Raw genomic sequence first — 15,930 nt, 5'->3', positions numbered from 1 at the left:
AAAAAAAAAAAAAAAGACCTGGTCAAGAGCAGCACCTGTGGCTTGGTGGGCGCCAGCCCCATATACCAAGGGTGGTGGGTTTGAGCCCAGCCCTGGCCAAACTGCAGCAAAAAAATAGCCAGGCGTTGTGGCCGGCTGCTCCAGAGGCTCAGGTGGGGGAATCGCCTGAGCCCAGGAGCTAGAGGTTGCTGTGAACTGTGACACCACAGCATTCTGCTGAGGGAGATAAGGTGAGACTCTGTCTCAAAACAACAACAACAACAACAAAAAAACGAAAACCTGGTCAACACAAGTTTGAAGTTACAGTGAACTGTGATTGCACCACTGCACTCTAGCCTGGGTGAGAGTGGGATCCTCTTTTGAAAAAAAATCTAGGCATCAGGTTCAAATTCAGGATTCCTGGACTTTTCAGACACTTTATAGGGTGAGTGCTCATGGAGAAAAGCCACCAGTCCCCTTCTCATCTCATCCTTGCAGTTTCCAACATGTGTGTGGACATCTGGCTCTTGCTAACCTGGCAACCTGCCACCCCTTAGTTCTGGGGTGCAAGAGGCTGGTGCAGGGAATGGGTCTAGGGATTTTGCTTGAGTAGCAAAGTCCAGGGCCCAGTTACCTGAGCATGGATTACCATGGGAAGAATAGGCTCTGGACAGACATGTCTCCTTGTCTTCACCCATGGGGATTGGCATAAGACCTGGGGACAAAGCCTAGAGTGGAGGTACTTTTGGTGCCCCCAGGACAAAGCCCAGGGTATCACTTGACCTTAGACCATGTCCTTAACCAAAAGTCCTTTGCCCTGAGGTTCACATAGCGGTGGTGAGCAGAGCTGGTTTCAGAGGAACCACTAACTATTAGGGAATTGAGGTACAGGATAGACCAGTTCTTGCTCCTACCTGCCTGAACCAGTGAGTGGACCAGCTTATCTAGAACTGGGGTTTTTCCTTAAGTATCTTGCTAGAGTTGGGGGATAGGGCAAACAGTAAGCTCAAAAGCTATGGACCTGTGCTCCCCATGGTAGCTCCCAGAAAGGTGCTCTGTTGGGGTGGGGCTGGGGGTAAGTGGGGCCCTGGGAAAGCTGGGGTATGAGAGCAGAGTCTTGGGCTACAATTGGGTTTCTGTTGTAGTTTCCCAAGTGGTCTTTGGGAACAATGACCTCTGAGGCTGGAGGATGTCGTTTGCAGAATTACATGCATGCAACTGGAATGAGAAGGCTGGGATTGTCCCAGTTTTAAAGGTAGGGGACTTCGGCTGAGAAATCAGAACATCCAAAGTCACAGAAGCTCAGAACAAGGGTATACTGCCCCCCCAGCCTCACCTAGCACATTGCCCCAGGTTTCACCGCTTACTGAGCCATGTGGAAAGGTACCAAGTAGCCTTGTTTGCCCTAAACTGTAATCATGTAATTATTTAAAGTCACTAGATATGAGGTAAGCACAGCAATAAAGTTTTAATAGAATAGCTTTGGCCCAGGGAGGAGCAGTTTCTAGATGTTTCAGGATGTGTTGTGAAACCCAAGCAGCTGGAGGAATTCTCTGGGCCCTTGGGATCCTTTTCTCTGACCACAAAGGGCTGGCCCGGGCCCACTCAGCCTCCAGCCCCAAGGCTCCCCAAGTAGTGAAGGTTCTCCGCAGCCACCACCTCAGAACGCAGGGCACTGCTGCTCCCGAGGCTAGAGATAGCTCAGCGTCGAAGGGCCGTGGGGCAGGGATGAGGGCGCCAAGCCACCTCCTCAGAACTCAGGGCGCTGCTGCTTCGAGGCTAGATGCAGCTCTGCGTGGAAGGGCCCTGGGGCAGGAATGAGGGCGCCAGAAGAGAGGAGCCGGGAATCTTTTTACCGCAGGACAAGCTCCTAATTCGGCTGAGCAGGGGCGGGGCGTCCGCGCTTCCGCTGGTGTCCCTATGCCCTGGGCCCGACCAAACCGAGGTGAAGAAAACCCTGCGCCCCTCCACCCGGGCGAAGAGCGAGCCGAGCCCTCCCGCGTACCCCTGCGACCCGTTGCCTCGACCCCCCACTCCCCGACCGCCTCCTAGTAAGGTCCCCTCCAGAACAGGTCAGTACCCCTCCGGAATGAGGAAGGGCGTGGTTTCTGCGTCCCCCACCCCGCGCTGGGAGGGTACCCGATCCCAGCTCACGCCCTCTGACCTTGGGCCGGGCGCCCCTCACTTGGCGCTCCCGCGGCGAGCGGCTCCCCCGCCGTGCCCCCGCCCGAGCAGTGGCCGCGGGGTGGGGGTGGGGGATGTTCGCGCACGCGCACCTCAGCCCCACACCCCCTGCACCCGCCGCCAAAGCTTGACGTCCCGGACGCAGGCCAATCCCGAGGACGCCCGGGGCGGGGAGCACGGGAGAACCTGGACTCCTGGGCCGCAGCAGCACCACGGACAGAGCCGGGGCGGGGCCTAGGGCGCCGCAGCGCGCACGCGCACTCGGCCGGTGGGCTGCCGGTAACTAGGGCGCCGGGTCGCGGGGTAGGAGAAGTGGATACAGGCGCTAGAGAGTGCCCGGAGAGCGGAGGGAGCGGCGGGTTACCTCGGGAGCGGACGGGGACGCTGGAGTCCTGCCGCTTCCCGCCCCCCCCCCCAGCCGTGGCTTAGGGAGGCTGAGCCGACAGAAGCAGAGGGGCCAGATCCATAGTGAGGGCGATGCGGTGGCCTTGCCAATGCACGTGCGAGGGCAGCGTGAGCGCGCCGGACCCATACTCGAAGCAGGCGCTCAGCTCAAAGGCCAGCGCGGAGCGCACCAGGCCCACGCCGCCCGCGCGCTCCGGCGCTGGATGGTACAGGCGTCCATTGGTGGCCAGGGGCAGCAGGCGCGCCGGCTCGAAGGGCACCGCCAGGGCCTCGCCGCCGCCGCAGTAAGAGAGACGCGGAGACCCGCTGCCCACGGCCAGCAGGTGCGTGAAGACCACCGGCCGGTCCTCACAGCGCAGGAAGTTGCGCTCCCTCCCACAGGGCGAGAGGAAGGGGAAGGAGGTCTCGTAGCGCCCGCTGTGGTTGGGTCTCAGGCGGGAGAAGAAGGTGACCAGGAACTGCAGGTCTGGGGAGTGAAGGGTGGGCTGTTCACAATGCCGGGTACCCCAGGCCTCTGGGTGCTGGACTGCACTAGGGGCTAGCGTCCAGGTCGAAGAATCACCTGGCCTCACTTAGCCGGGCTTCTGAGCGCAGGGCGGCCTCTCCCTTGGGGCGGACGGCCGGGAGGATGCGGAGCCCGCCCAGGGTAAAGGAAGGAACGGGGGGAGGGGGGCGGCAGTACCTTTGAAACAGGTGATGAAATTCTTCATTTTGGCATCATCCAGGAAAAGCTACAGACAGAAGGGCAGGTCGGGGCGGGAAAGCTCTGGCTGTCCTGAGTTCCAGCCCGTGTTTGTTTTCTTTGCGTATCCACACGTTGTGTGCGGAGGGGCGTGGAAAACAAACCTAGGGCCCTGCCGACCCTCCTGCGTCTACCTGCACTCCAGCATGCGGTTCCTGACGCACAGGTTCCCTGGGCTAAGTGAAACTTTCCCGCACTTTCTACCACCTTTCAAGTTTCTAATCAGTTATGTTGCCACCTCAGCGCGGGCAGCCTGGCCTGCTTCCCTCCGCAGGACTCTAAGCAGGTGGGGCAGTAGCGCCACCAGGCGGGCCCGGAACTGTAGGGCGCCATGGGGACTTGGCCTTGCGGGAGGCAGTCCACTGGGGCCGGCCAGGCCAGACCGCTCCTCTCTCCTCGGCGTCCAGCTCCGCCCAGAGGGATCCGATCTTCTTGCTGGCTCCGCCCCACAATGGGGGCCCCACCCCCGCCCCGCCGACCTTCCCTGGCACTCGCCTCACCGTGGCCCCAGGCTGGCCCACCTGGCCCTGATGGTCCACGTAGTAAAAGTACTCGCGTGTGCGGGTCTCGGGGCTCTGGCCCTGCGTGTAAGAGACGCCCCCGTCCCCGCCGTAGGCCCGGGTTCCCCGCGACTGTACCAAGGCCAAAGTCTGCGACCGAAGCACCCGGCACTGCGACCACATTCTTCCAGCGCGCCGGAAGCGGCCAGCAGTTCTCGCCGGGAGTGGTGTAGCGTGAGCACACACCCTCGCGGGCCGCAACCTCGCGCTCAGCGTTCCGGAGCTTCATCCAACCCCAAGAGTCAAGCGCCGCGCCGGGTCTGCGAGCCCGCCCGAGGCTCGGAGCCCCGCTGCTTAGAAGGCTCCTGGCCTCCGCCCGCCCGCGCCCAAAAACGGAAGCGGGGCCCGGCCGAAGTGTCCACGTGTACTTTATTCACACCAAATCGCCTCTCGGGTCCGCGCGTAGGGTTCTGAGGCAGCTGCTTCCCCCAGGGGACACCGAGCCTCGGCAGGGCTGGGCTTTTTTTTTAATAATAAATAAAAACTCAACTCTAAAAATATATATGTATAAAAACTGGGGAGAAATTAAGTTTTACAACGACTGGAACTCAAACTTACAAAATGGAAAATGTACAAACTAAGGACCTGGGTGTCCCCTGCAGCTGGGCCAGGAGGGCTGCGACTCTTTCCCTCACGTCAGCGCAGGTCTGGGTAGGGATGGGGAGAGCTTGGTTTTTGGTCCGAAGCCAAGAAAGATTAGAGAAGAAAAGAAGGAATGATACCAACTTGCTCTGCACAGAGGACGGCTCAGACATAAATAGCATTTGGGTTAAAACTATGTCATTAGCAAATTTAGTTCTTATATCTTTTGTTCTATTTATATCTCTATACACTGATGGTCTAGGGTGCGGGATAGATTCTGGATTTACAGTTACACCAAGAAAAAATACTCTTACCCCTTCCCCACCCTGCTGCAAGAGTGTCTGCCCAGCCAGGCCCCCACCCCAGAAGACTTTGGTTTGGGGGCCATCCCCACGCACAGACAGCCTGCCATGCTCTAGGCCAGCTAGGTCCTGTTCTGGTGGTGGACAAGCCAGTGCCCTACAGCCCCCAGACTCCTGTGCAGTCACCAGCAGGCCGAGGAGGTGGGAAGACAGGAAGGGCCACTCCTTTAGGAGCCTGCAGGGGCAGGGCAGAGCTGCAGGCCAGGATGCCAAAAGGACAAGGAAGGACAGAGTGAGACAGCTGGGGAGGGCCCAGGCCAGTGCCAGGCTGAGTGCAGGAGGCCCAGTGAGGCAGCCAGCCCCAAGGGAGGGTGGCCTGTGCTCTGGGGCTGGTCTGGGAGGGGCAGTGTTGCTGGGCTCCAGGAAACAGAAGGCACTTTCTTGGGGCTGACTGGTGGCCAGTGGTGGGTGAGGCAGTGCCCACAGGAACTGGCCATGAGGTGGGGAGCCAGAGATGGTGTTCCAACAGCTCCTCTGCCCTGGCTGCACCCTCAGACCAGGAAGGAGATCATGTGTGGAGCGCCTGGGGCAAAGGGCCTGGGTGGGGTAAGAGCAGGGGATTCCATGGCTGGGGTATGGATCTGGCCCCCTTTGCTCAGAGAGGCAAGTGCAGGATTCTGTCAGGGTGGGTGGCAGTGACCTGGGTGGGTACAGGGTGAAGACTGGCATGCTACCTCCCCATTAGGACACTCCCCCTCCCCCTCCATGCCTAGGTGCACTGAGCTCTGCTCTGCCCCAGCCTGTCGGTCCCTGGTGCCCTTGTGCTACAGCACGCCCTCCATGAAGCTGGTATCCAGATGCTGAATGAGCATGCGCAGGAAGGACATCTCCTTGCGGGTGTTCTCGAAGATGACTCGTGGGTCATCGGATTGGCAGCGCAGGCAGTTGGGTGCCATTACCATGGCCAGGTTGCTGACGTCCATCTTAGTGATGGCCACGTTGGCAGGCTGCATGAACACCTGCACAGAGCAGAGGGTGGGTGGGGGCAGGGGGGTGGGGAGGGGCCGGCTTGGGCAGGTCCCTGGGGCCTACCTGGAGGAAGCGGATGAGGTAGCAGAGCACCATGCGGTTGATGCGAGGCAGAGCGTGCACCACAGCCACGGCGGCCTCGGGGCTGTCGCAGTGCGTGATGCACTGCTCGTAGAACTCATGTGGGATCAGGGGCTCCTCCAGCTCCCGATACCAGAGCTTCAGCAGTGACGCTGGGGACACAGTGCAAGGCTAAGTGGGCCTGCTCTAGGTAGGTTCCCCTGGGCCAAGTGAGGTTCAATGGGTGACATGCATTGAGGGGCAATGTGACTCCCTCACTGAGTGGCCACATCTGGAAATGTTCCACCTAGCCAAGGTCTCTTGGGTACTAAACGCCTGGACTCCATTCTGGAAGCATGGGGGAACTCTGCAGCTGCTGTGATGAGGGATTGGTGGGACAGCAAGCAGGGCTGGTGGGGCTTGGCTGCACAGGCTGTTAACTTGGGCTACTGCAAGACACCTGGGAGCGTTTCCAATAGGCAAGATGCCAGTGTGCACAGAGGGAGGCTGTGGGTGACACCAAGAAAGGAGAGTGGCTGTCTATCCTATAGGCTGTGGCCCAGAGGCCCAGAGGAACCCTTGAGACCCCACTGCTGAAGCCAGTCCTGCCCTGCTACTGGGTGTGTTAAGGGCTCACCAGGGACATGGGGGTCCTCCAGGCCTGTCGGTACCTTCCACTGGTCCACCTGCAGCTTCAGAGCATTCACTTCATCAATGTCCCCAGGGACCCTGCAGAGCACAGTAGGGCAAGGCTGGAGGAGCTGAGGTTGCCCCAGGCTTCATGCCTCAGCATGACACTTCTCTCCTATTGGCCCCTGCTAATTGGTGGAGAGAGCAGTGTCTCCACCCCTTGTGGCACTGAGTGGCCTTGGTCCCAACAGGGGTGGGTGGTGTTGCTTAGGGCCCCTGTGCCCTCTTCTGTGGGGAATCTCTCCCAGTGGAGATTCCTGGATCCTCTGCAGGGTCATGGGGACCAAACCCACTAGCCTTGGCTTCCCAGACGTCTTTCTGGGGCTGACAGGTGGATCAGGACAGCAGGGGACTGCAGTTTTGTGCCCTCCCCAAAGGGCAGGGCTGCCTGACCCCTGCTCAGGGCGAGGACACTGAGCTGCCCGGCTGTAGGCCCTGCTCTGCCAGTTGTACATCCTCTCTCAGGGTTGTCTCAGGCACAACCCCAGCCTGGAGTCCAAACACCCACCAGACCCTGGGGCCATTTCTGCAAGGCACTGTTCCTGGCAAGCTGTGCTGCTGTTCCCAGATAAGACTCAGCTGACTTTTCTCCTTCTCATAAGTACAAGGTCTACTGGCCTCTCCTGGACCACACGGCTCTCAGGGTCACCTTCCCACAGCAGCCCTGCCCTTCCAACTGCTCTGAGGTTTAATGGCCCTTGCCTGCTAGAGACCCATGGTGGACACACGGCTGTGGCCCCCACACCCAGGGCCCAGGGCTGCTGTGGCACCTGAAGATGCCCTCCGTCTGGTCACCATTGAGCGCCAGCACCTCCTCAGAGAGCCGTGTCTGCACCCAGGGCAGCTGTCGGTCGGGGTAGCGCTCCTTCTGCATGCTCATGACCTCTTGCAGCCCACTGCCGAACATGGACGGGCTAAACACGGCGTTCTTGGCATGGCGGATCTCCTCCACATTGGGCTTCTTCAACCCCTGTGAAGACAGCCCGCTCTCCCATCCTGGTCTGGCTTGGTCTCCCTGCTCTCCCCACCTCTCCCAGGCCACCCCGGCCCAACTGCTCTCTCCTCACTTCCCTATACAACCCAGGCTCTGCCCAGCTCAGCTTGCGGCAGCCCCTGTGCCCTGTCCTCAGTTATCAAGGGCCTCCTGTTACTCCCCCCACCAGCACCAGGGAGCCATGCAGGAAGGGGAAGGGCATCTGGGCTGGCAAGGGCCACAGCAAAGGTTAGGCTAGCCGGTCTGGGAGAAGCTTCTGGAAGTCTATGGCAGGGCTGAAAGCCCCTTTAAGGGGTCAGAGTGTGGAGAGGAGCTCAACAGAGGGAGGAGGAAGGAGAGGAAGCCAGGCTTCCAGAGGGGTTGGGGTGGGGTGTTTGTGGAAGTTCCACCTGCCCTGAGGACAGGGGAGCATGGGCTTGAGCAGAGCTACAGCCTTGGTGCCCTCTGGAGAAAGGAAGACAGAGCTGGGGAAGTGGGTGCAGGATGGCTCAGGGCAGGGAAGACGGGCACCTGCAGGATCCAGGGTGCAGGGGGCGCTGATGGTGCCTGGGGCCTGGTCCAGGGGTAGGTACTCTGGGGCTTAATGAGCCTGGCAGGTGGTCTCCAGGGCCTGCACTGCAGCCAAAGATCGGCCTCCCAAGATCCAGGGTAGCCTCCAGAGAGGTGCAGGCGCTGTCAGGAAGGGCAGCCACGCAGCGGCTCCCTGGGCCTCCCCACCCCACACTCCACATGGCGAGCCATGGCTGCCTCCCCTCTGCATCCTGCTGGCTCCCCAAAGTGCCTGTACCTTCTTGGCCCCCGTCAGGGCCGCCTTCTGCAGCTTGTGATAACAGTACTTGGCATACGTGCTTATGGCCACCCCTGGAAAAGAGCGAGTGCTGGTCAGCCTGGTACAGACGTGGGGTGCAGGGCCGAGAGAGAGGTGAGCAGAGACAGCTCCTTCCAGGGCTCTTAGGGTCTGGGCTGGTAAGGTTCTGGTCAGCAGTGTGGGTCCCTACACCCTCCGATGATGTCTTTAAAGCAGGTGTTCTCAAACTACGGCCCACGGGACACAAGCCCCCCACCTAAGACATTTATCTGCCCCGCCAGGTGTTTTTGCTGCAGCTGCCTGTCCTGCTTAGCAGCCGGACTCATCTCAGGACCTGCTGTCCGGCCCTCCAACAGTCTGAGGGACAGTGAACTGGTCTCCTGTTTAAAAAGTTTGAGGACCCCTGCTTTAAAGCACAGCCCAAGGGTCACTTCCCACCTCCAGAGGGACCCAGCCCCAGGGAATAATGCTCTATCCACCTACCCGCCCCTGCCATGGCCCCGAGGAGGGGCATGCTGGGACATTTCTTCTGTATAAGGAGTCACAGGCAGGACAGGGCAGGCTGTGGGCCCAGGGGGCCCCTAGAGGAGGGTCATTTCCACAGGCCCAACAGGCCTGGAAGCAGCAGGGGTGGATCCCTGAGCTGACTGGCCTGGGTCCTCTGAGCACTGCAGGGAAGAGGGACCCAGTCTTCCTTGGGCTTTTAAAGCTTAGCCCGGCACTGGATACCAGGCGAGTGTTCCGGAGGGTGGGAACAGTGTCACCTGAGCAGTGTCTGTGGGCAAGGTGATGGTGTGTGGGTTTGGGATGTGCCTGGCACCTTATGGCCCAGGCAAAGAAGGGCTGAGGTGAGGCCTTGCCACAAGGAGCTGGCCCAGGCCAGAGGTGCCACCAGTGGACAGGACCCTGCACTGCAGGGCTCAGGACCAACACCTCCTCTGGGTCTGCCAACTGCCAGACTGAGGGGGCCTCTGGGTCGGAATTATAATCTGTTTTGAAAAGGAAGGAGCTGGCTCGGCACCTATAGCTCAACCGGCTAAGGCGCCAGCCACATACACCTAAGGTGGCGGGTTCGAATCCCCAGCCCGGACCCGCCAAAACAACAATGACGGCTGCAACCAAAAAATAGCCGGGCGTTGTGGCGGGCGCCTGTGGTCCCAGCTACTTGGGAGGCGGAGGCAGGAGACTCGCTTGAGCCCAGGAGGTGGAGGTTGCTGTGAGCTGTAATGCCATGGCACTCGACCCAGGGGGACAGCTTGAGGCTCTGTCTCAAAAAAAAAAAAAAAAAAAAAAAAAAGAAAAGGAAGGAGCTTCCTGTAGACGTGGGGGTGTCCTTTGACTCCAGTTTCAAAAACACATGAAAATGTTTTCAACCATTTCTAATCACCATAAAGTAGTTTTATCACTATTAACTGTTAAGGGAATTCTATTTTAGAATGACCAAAATAAATGTTTTTCACAAATGTTTAAGTCCTGGAACACTTGTCTCAGGTCCCTGCCACCCCCAGGCCTTGCTCCCAGTTTCAGCCTGCAGGTGACACAGTGTGTGCAGCCTCTGGAACCTTCCAACAGAGGCTCTGAGGCCCCTTTTGCTCTGTGAGAATGGGTGGTGCTTAAAATAGGGCCCAGAAACTCTACCCTCATAGCCTGCAGCAGGTGAAACGGGAGTAAGCTTCGTGGACAGCAGGTGGCAGAAGCCCAGGCCTGCAGCTTGTCAAGACACCGGATTACTGTCCTTGAGGGAAGACTGGGAGCCCCTGGTGGAACAAATATCCAGGCCTTCAGCCTAAGCCTGCCTGGGACCAGGATAGCTCTGCACAGGCTGTGATCTGGAACATCCTGGGTCCCCACCCCAAAGCTGGTGAAAATGGAAACATCAAACTGTCTATGCCCCTGTTTCCTCTTGCAGGATGGAGACAACAACTGTTTCAAGGGTGACTGGAAAGGGGCTACGCCTGAAGCCTGGTATCAGCAGGTGGTCAGCACTGAGATGGACACAGCAGCCCAGGTCTGGGGGGCTGCACTGACTGCTGCTGGTGCTGCCCTGATAAAGGGGCCAGGCACCAAGAGGCAGCTGCTGAGACCCACAGCCAGCCCAGGAAGACCCTCACCCTATGGGGTGCTCTGCTCAAAGTCTAGTGCCTCAACTGGCCTTGTCCACCTGGCTGTAGTGAAGGCCACTTTTATAGGGGGTGTATGTGGCTGCCCATATAGGGAACACCAGAAGCAGCTCTCCCGGGCCAGGTCACAGGCCTCAAGGCTGCTGGGTCCAGGGCAAGTCCTGCTCCCTAGCCCACCTGGCTGCAAAAGGACTCATGGCCAGTGTCTGTGTAGCCTCCAGGTAGCCGGTGGCTGGGTCAGGCAGAGCTCTGAGTCCCTCCCACTCAGCCCAACACAGTGGCCTCTGTTTTCCCAGGGCCCTGGGTGAGGCTGGCTGGGCCAGGGGGCAGCCCCTGCACAGACCTGCTGAGGGCAGCCTGGGAAGCCCCAGGATGAGGATAAGTCCCCCGTCTCCCAGATGCCAGCTAGCATTAACAATAGGAGCCTGCATCCTACTACTGGCCCCAGAGTTTGCCTTAAGCAGGTCTCATCTACAGAAAGCTTTCTGGCCTTGTGCTGAGGCCCCGTGGGCCACATGTGGTCAGAGAGGGCTTCCAAGAGGAAAGGGAGTGCAGCAGAAAAGGTGGCAGGGCTTCCCAACAACTGAGAAGCCTGAGCCAGCCCCAGAGGCCCTTCTCTGCAGACAGGGTTAACAGAGTTTACTAGGCCTTCCTGGATCTCAACCATGCCCAGGGAAGGGTAGGGATAGGGTGGTTAACTGTGTGGGTGGGAGGATGCTGGTGGGAGAGGCCTGGGGCCACATCAAAGAGAGGAGGCTCCTTGCTGACTTCTAAATGCCAGGATTGGCTCCCATAGCCTGGGACAGGGTGGACTGGAGGGCAGCCCTGGTAGGCCCTACCCAACCAAGAACCTTGAGAGTAGGCTGGAGACTATTCTGGGCACCACCATGGTGTGGCCTCTCCAGCCGGCTCAGGTGACCCCAGACCTGAGGTTAGTGGCCCCAACCCTCAGCCCAGAAGAGGTTAGAGAGAGAGGCCAGGTGGCCGCAGCTGGAAAGCAGAGCTGTGCAGGCAGCCGTAGGGCTGCAGGAGAGGCCCTACCATCCGGCTCTTCAACATAGGGCTTGGGTTTCTTTCTCAGTTTGGACTTCTTCTTACTGTTCCTTTCCAGGAGCTCTTTTATGTGCTGTGTCACTGGGGAGCAAAGAGAACCATGAGGACCACAGAAGACAAAGCCAAGGACAAGCGCCCACACAGTTTCCATGCCTGGCTGAGAGGCTTCTGGGCCAGGGGGATGACCCATTCAGCTGGGGGCCTGGGGCTGTGTGAGAGGATGGAGGCTGGCGCCCATCACACTGAGGGCAGAAAGTACAGAAAGGGCTGTACCAACTCCTGGCTCTGTGGCTGCCTGGGGGGCTGGGGAGATAAGGAGGGGCTCAGCCTGCCCTTCTGCCAGCCCAGGAACCAGTAGACATGAAGGACCAAAGATGGCTGGCCCATGCTGGGCACAGCTGCTGCCAGGCTCTCCTCAGGATTTTGGACGTGTCTCCTGCTCTATACAACGTAACTTGTTGCTGTCAACTTTGATCACCTAGCTAAGGTCATGCCTTTCAGGTTTCTCCTTCTAGACAATTCTCTATGAAAGGTGTCGAGTATCTACATAAATTTTTTTTGAGACAGAATCTACTCTGTCATAGTTCACAGCAGTGCTGTCATAGCTCACAGCAACCTCAAATTCCCAGGATGGGAATTTGCAGGATGGGGACAACACCTGTCTTGAGGTGTTTAAGTGAGCCTCCTGCATCAGCCTCCCAAGTAGTTGGGACTATAGGCACCTACCACGGCACCTGCTAGTTTTTCTAGTTTTAGTAGAGACAGGGTCTCACTCTTGCTCAGGCTGGTCTCACACTCATGAGCTCAAGGAATCCTCCCTCCTCAGCCTGCCATAGTGCTGAAATTACAGGTTAGCCACTGTGCTGGGCCTATATTCTTCTTTGGAGACGTGACGATTCCTATCTATCTAATCATTTACCTATATCAGTATGGATTTAAGACTATTTTATGCTCTGGATTACAATCCAACATGACTATTTTCTTTTTTTTTTTTGAGACAGAGTCTCATTATGTCGCCCTCCGTAGAGGGCTGTAATGTCACAGCTCACAGCAATCTCAAACTCTTGGGCTCAAGTGATTCTCTTACCTCAGTCTCCCAAGTAGCTGGGACTATGGGCACCCACTACAATGCCTGGCTATTTTTGGTTGTAGATGTCATTATTGTTTGGCAGGCCTCGGCTGGATTTGAGCCTGCCAGCTCTGGTGTATGTGGCTGGCACCCTAGCCACTGAGCTACAGGTGCTGAGCCGACTCTATTTTCTTGTTCAAATTGTTCCAGCTCTAGCCATAAGGAGCTCTCCCCTAACCTCCAGCACTTCCTACTTTTGACTTTACATTTTGCACCAGGCCTAGAATCAGCCAATGATTTGAGATCTCTAGAAACCAAGATCTGGGTGTTGGATGTGCTCACTGCTACTAGGGTATCATTTTCTGGGCTTTCCTAGCTGGCAGGCTAGGACTTCTGTATGCACAGACACAGCCACTTGCACCCAGGCTGTGTCAGCTGAGGGCTCACCCTGATGCCCCGACTCTGGCCCAGTCTACAACCGGCTCATTTTCTCACTCTCTTAACAATGTCTTCTGCAGATTTAATTTTGACGAAGTCCAGTTTTATCAATCACAATCTTAACCCAACTCAGAAAAACTAAGATTTTCAATGTTTTGTTCTATAAGATCTACAGTTTTAGGTCTTATAGTTTGGTTTATGATCAATCTTCACTTAATTTTTGTATATAGGTTGAAATTCATCTTTTTGTATTTGGATATCCAGTTCCTCCAACATGCGTGCTTCACAGCCAGTCAGGCGGGATGTTCTCCAAATTTGTTCTTTTTCAAAGAGGTTTTAGCTATACTAGGTCTTTTATCTTTTATATTTTCTATGAATTTCAGAATCAGCCTGTCATTTCTAAAATTGAAAAAAACTTAACATTTTTATTAGGAATCTATGGTTCAATTTGGTTAAAACTGACATCCTGAGAGTCTTCCCCTCCACCATGCTAACAACTCACATCTGAGGTGCCAAGCAGTGGCTGCTAAGCTTCCATTATACCCTCTTCTGACCCAAATGTGAGCTCCTCCCCATTCATACTTAATGTTCAGCAAGGCTTTGTAGCTTTACCACAGAGGTCTCACAAATCTTTTGTTAGTGTGTATTTTTAAATGCTACTTCAAATGACATTTAAATAATCACAGTTTCCAAGAGCTTGTTGCTAGCATATACAAATATGATTAACTTTTATCTTGCAATCTTGTAAACTCACTTACTAGTTCTAGCAGCACTTTTGTAGATTACACAGGATATTCTAGATAGAGTTGTGGTTTTCAATCCTCAGGTATGGACTGGTACCAATCCAGCGGCCTATTAGAAACTGGGCCCCACAGCAGGAGGTGAGCAGCAGGTGAAGCTTCATCTATATTTACAGCTGCTCTCCCTTGCTGGCATCACGGCCCCAGCTCCACCTCCTGCCAGATCAGCAGCATCAGAGTCTCACAGGAGTGTGAACCCCACTGTAAACAACGCATGTGAGGGATCTGGGTTGTGCTCCTCTTGAGAATCTGATGCCTGATGATCTAAGGTGGGGCTGATGCAGTGATGCTAGTGCTGAGGAGCGGCTGCAAACACAGATTATCATTAGTGGGGAGGTCTGACTGCACACAGACCATAATAAATCAACTCCTTGGCTTGGCGCCAGCCACATACACTGGGGTTAGTGTGTTCAAACCCAGCCTAAGCCTGCTAAACAAAAATTACAACTACAACAAAAAAATAGCTGGGCATTGTGGCAGTACCTGTAGTCCCAGCTACTCCAGAGGCTGAGGCAAGAAAATCACTTAAGCCCAAGAGTTTGAGGTTGCTGTGAGCTGTAACACTACAGCACTCTACTGAGGGTGACACAGTGAGACTCTGTCTCAAAAAAAAAAAAAAAAAGAAAAATGAACTCCTTTCAGACTCATATCAAAAGCAACCCCCGCACTCTAGTCCAAGGAAAAACCGTCTTCCATGAAATCAGTCCCTGGTGCCAGAAAGGCTGAGGACGGCCGGCATAGAGGATCAAGTTATCTGTGAATAAACACAAGTGTACACCTCCTTTCCAATGTGAATACCTTTAATCTTTTTCATGACTTACACATTAGCTAGGACTCCAAGGATGGCACTGGCATATGTGGTGAAACTGGTGACTCCTGCCTTATTGTTGATGCTGGGGGGAAGCCCTCACTCCATTCCTTACTGCTGGCTATACTGTGACTGTGGTAAAATATGGGCATAAAATAATCACTTTTAAAGTACAGTTCAGTGGCCTCAACTACATTCATAATGTGTAACTGTCATCACTGTCTGCCTCCCAGGCCCTTGCATCTTCCCAAACAAAAATAAAGCAGCAGGGTGGCACCTGTGGCTCAAGGAGTAGGGCACCAGCCCCACATACTGGGGGTGGGGTGGGTGGGTTCAAGCCCAGCCCCAGCCAAAACTGCAGAAAATAAAAAAAAGTTAAAAAATAAAGCAGTAACTACTTGTTTCCACTCCTCCAAGCCCACCTGCTGCCTCTATGAATTCACCTCTTCTGATTAAGTGGAATCATACAGTATATGTCCCTTTATATATGGGACAGCATCTTTTCAGACTTCACCCATGTTGTAGCATGTCAGAATTTAATTCTTTTCATGGCTGAATAATATTCTATTGTATGGATAGGCCACATGTTGTCAATATATTCACCTGTGATGGACACTGAGGTGCATGTTTCTACCTTTTGGCTACTATGAATAGTACTTCTATAGAAAATTTTTTTTTTTTTGGAAACAGAGTCTTACTTTGTTGCCCTAACAACAACCTCAAATTCTCAGGCTTAAGCAATTTTCATGCCTCAGCCTCCCAAGTAGCTGAGACTACAGATACCCACCACAATGCTCAGCTATTTTTTTTTTTTTCTTTTTGCAGTTTTTGGCCGGGGCTGGGCTTGAACCCGCCACCCTCAGCATATGGGGCCAGTGCCTCACTCCTTTCAGCCACATGCACCGCCCAAAGCTCAGCTATTTTTATAGATAAGGCCTCCCTCTGGCTTAGGCAAACCACCTGCCTCAGCCTCCTACAGTGCTAGGATTACAGGCATGAGCCATTGCGCCCACCCCATAGATACTCTTGTACAACTATCTGTTCCAGTATTTGCTTTCAATTCTTTTGTATACCACAGGTTTTACATATACCCTCTATCAAGGTGACACGGTTCCCTTCTATTCCTAATTTTTATCAAAAATGGAATATTGACCACACGTGGTGGCATATGCCTATCGTTGCTGCTGTTCCAGAGGCCAAGGTGGGAAGATTTCACGAGCCCAGGAGTTTGAGTCCAGCCTGGGTAACATAGTAAGACCCTGTATCTTTTTTTTTTTTTTTTTTTTCTCTCTTGGTCTGGAAGCTGT

The 15,930-nt window shown here is 55.4% G+C and overlaps 3 protein-coding genes across 6 annotated transcripts in view; all 3 read right to left on the bottom strand.

The window, feature by feature from the left end:
• The window catches only part of LRRC24 (leucine rich repeat containing 24), a 5,470-nt gene extending 3,274 nt beyond the window's left edge, over positions 1–2,196 (bottom strand). For both annotated transcript variants that reach the window (XM_003802323.3, XM_012813036.2), the window contains exon 1: positions 2,144–2,196. The gene's annotated coding sequence lies outside the window, so the exon portion shown is untranslated. The remainder of the gene's footprint in view (positions 1–2,143) is intronic.
• Positions 1,422–4,111, bottom strand: CUNH8orf82 (chromosome unknown C8orf82 homolog). 3 transcript variants are annotated; one of them, XM_023508391.1, is made up of 3 exons: positions 3,811–4,111; positions 3,251–3,299; positions 1,422–3,034 (listed from the first exon to the last, which is right to left on the bottom strand). In XM_023508391.1, exons 1-3 carry the CDS (start codon positions 3,991–3,993, stop codon positions 2,589–2,591), a joined length of 678 nt encoding a protein of 225 aa, XP_023364159.1. In that variant the 5' UTR covers positions 3,994–4,111; the 3' UTR covers positions 1,422–2,588. The 3 variants fall into 3 exon arrangements, with proteins under 3 accessions (XP_023364159.1, XP_003802389.1, XP_012668477.1); XM_003802341.3 differs by having other exon boundaries at positions 3,832–4,111; XM_012813023.2 differs by having other exon boundaries at positions 3,949–3,965.
• A 1,438-nt stretch (positions 4,112–5,549) lies between these two features.
• Positions 5,550–15,930, bottom strand: part of ARHGAP39 (Rho GTPase activating protein 39) — a 47,734-nt gene continuing 37,353 nt past the window's right edge. The window contains exons 6-11 of the mRNA XM_003802309.3: positions 11,497–11,589; positions 8,315–8,388; positions 7,304–7,503; positions 6,481–6,572; positions 5,847–6,016; positions 5,550–5,773 (exon numbers count right to left, since the gene is read on the bottom strand). Of these exons, the coding sequence (XP_003802357.1) occupies positions 5,579–5,773; positions 5,847–6,016; positions 6,481–6,572; positions 7,304–7,503; positions 8,315–8,388; positions 11,497–11,589 (824 nt within the window). The 3' untranslated portion in view covers positions 5,550–5,578. The remainder of the gene's footprint in view (positions 5,774–5,846; positions 6,017–6,480; positions 6,573–7,303; positions 7,504–8,314; positions 8,389–11,496; positions 11,590–15,930) is intronic.

Source organism: Otolemur garnettii, unplaced genomic scaffold (genome assembly GCF_000181295.1).
Source record: "Otolemur garnettii isolate 467f Iridium unplaced genomic scaffold, OtoGar3 scaffold00245, whole genome shotgun sequence".
Classification (NCBI taxonomy): Eukaryota; Metazoa; Chordata; class Mammalia; order Primates; family Galagidae; genus Otolemur; species Otolemur garnettii.
This window is presented reverse-complemented; position numbering and strand designations above follow the sequence as displayed.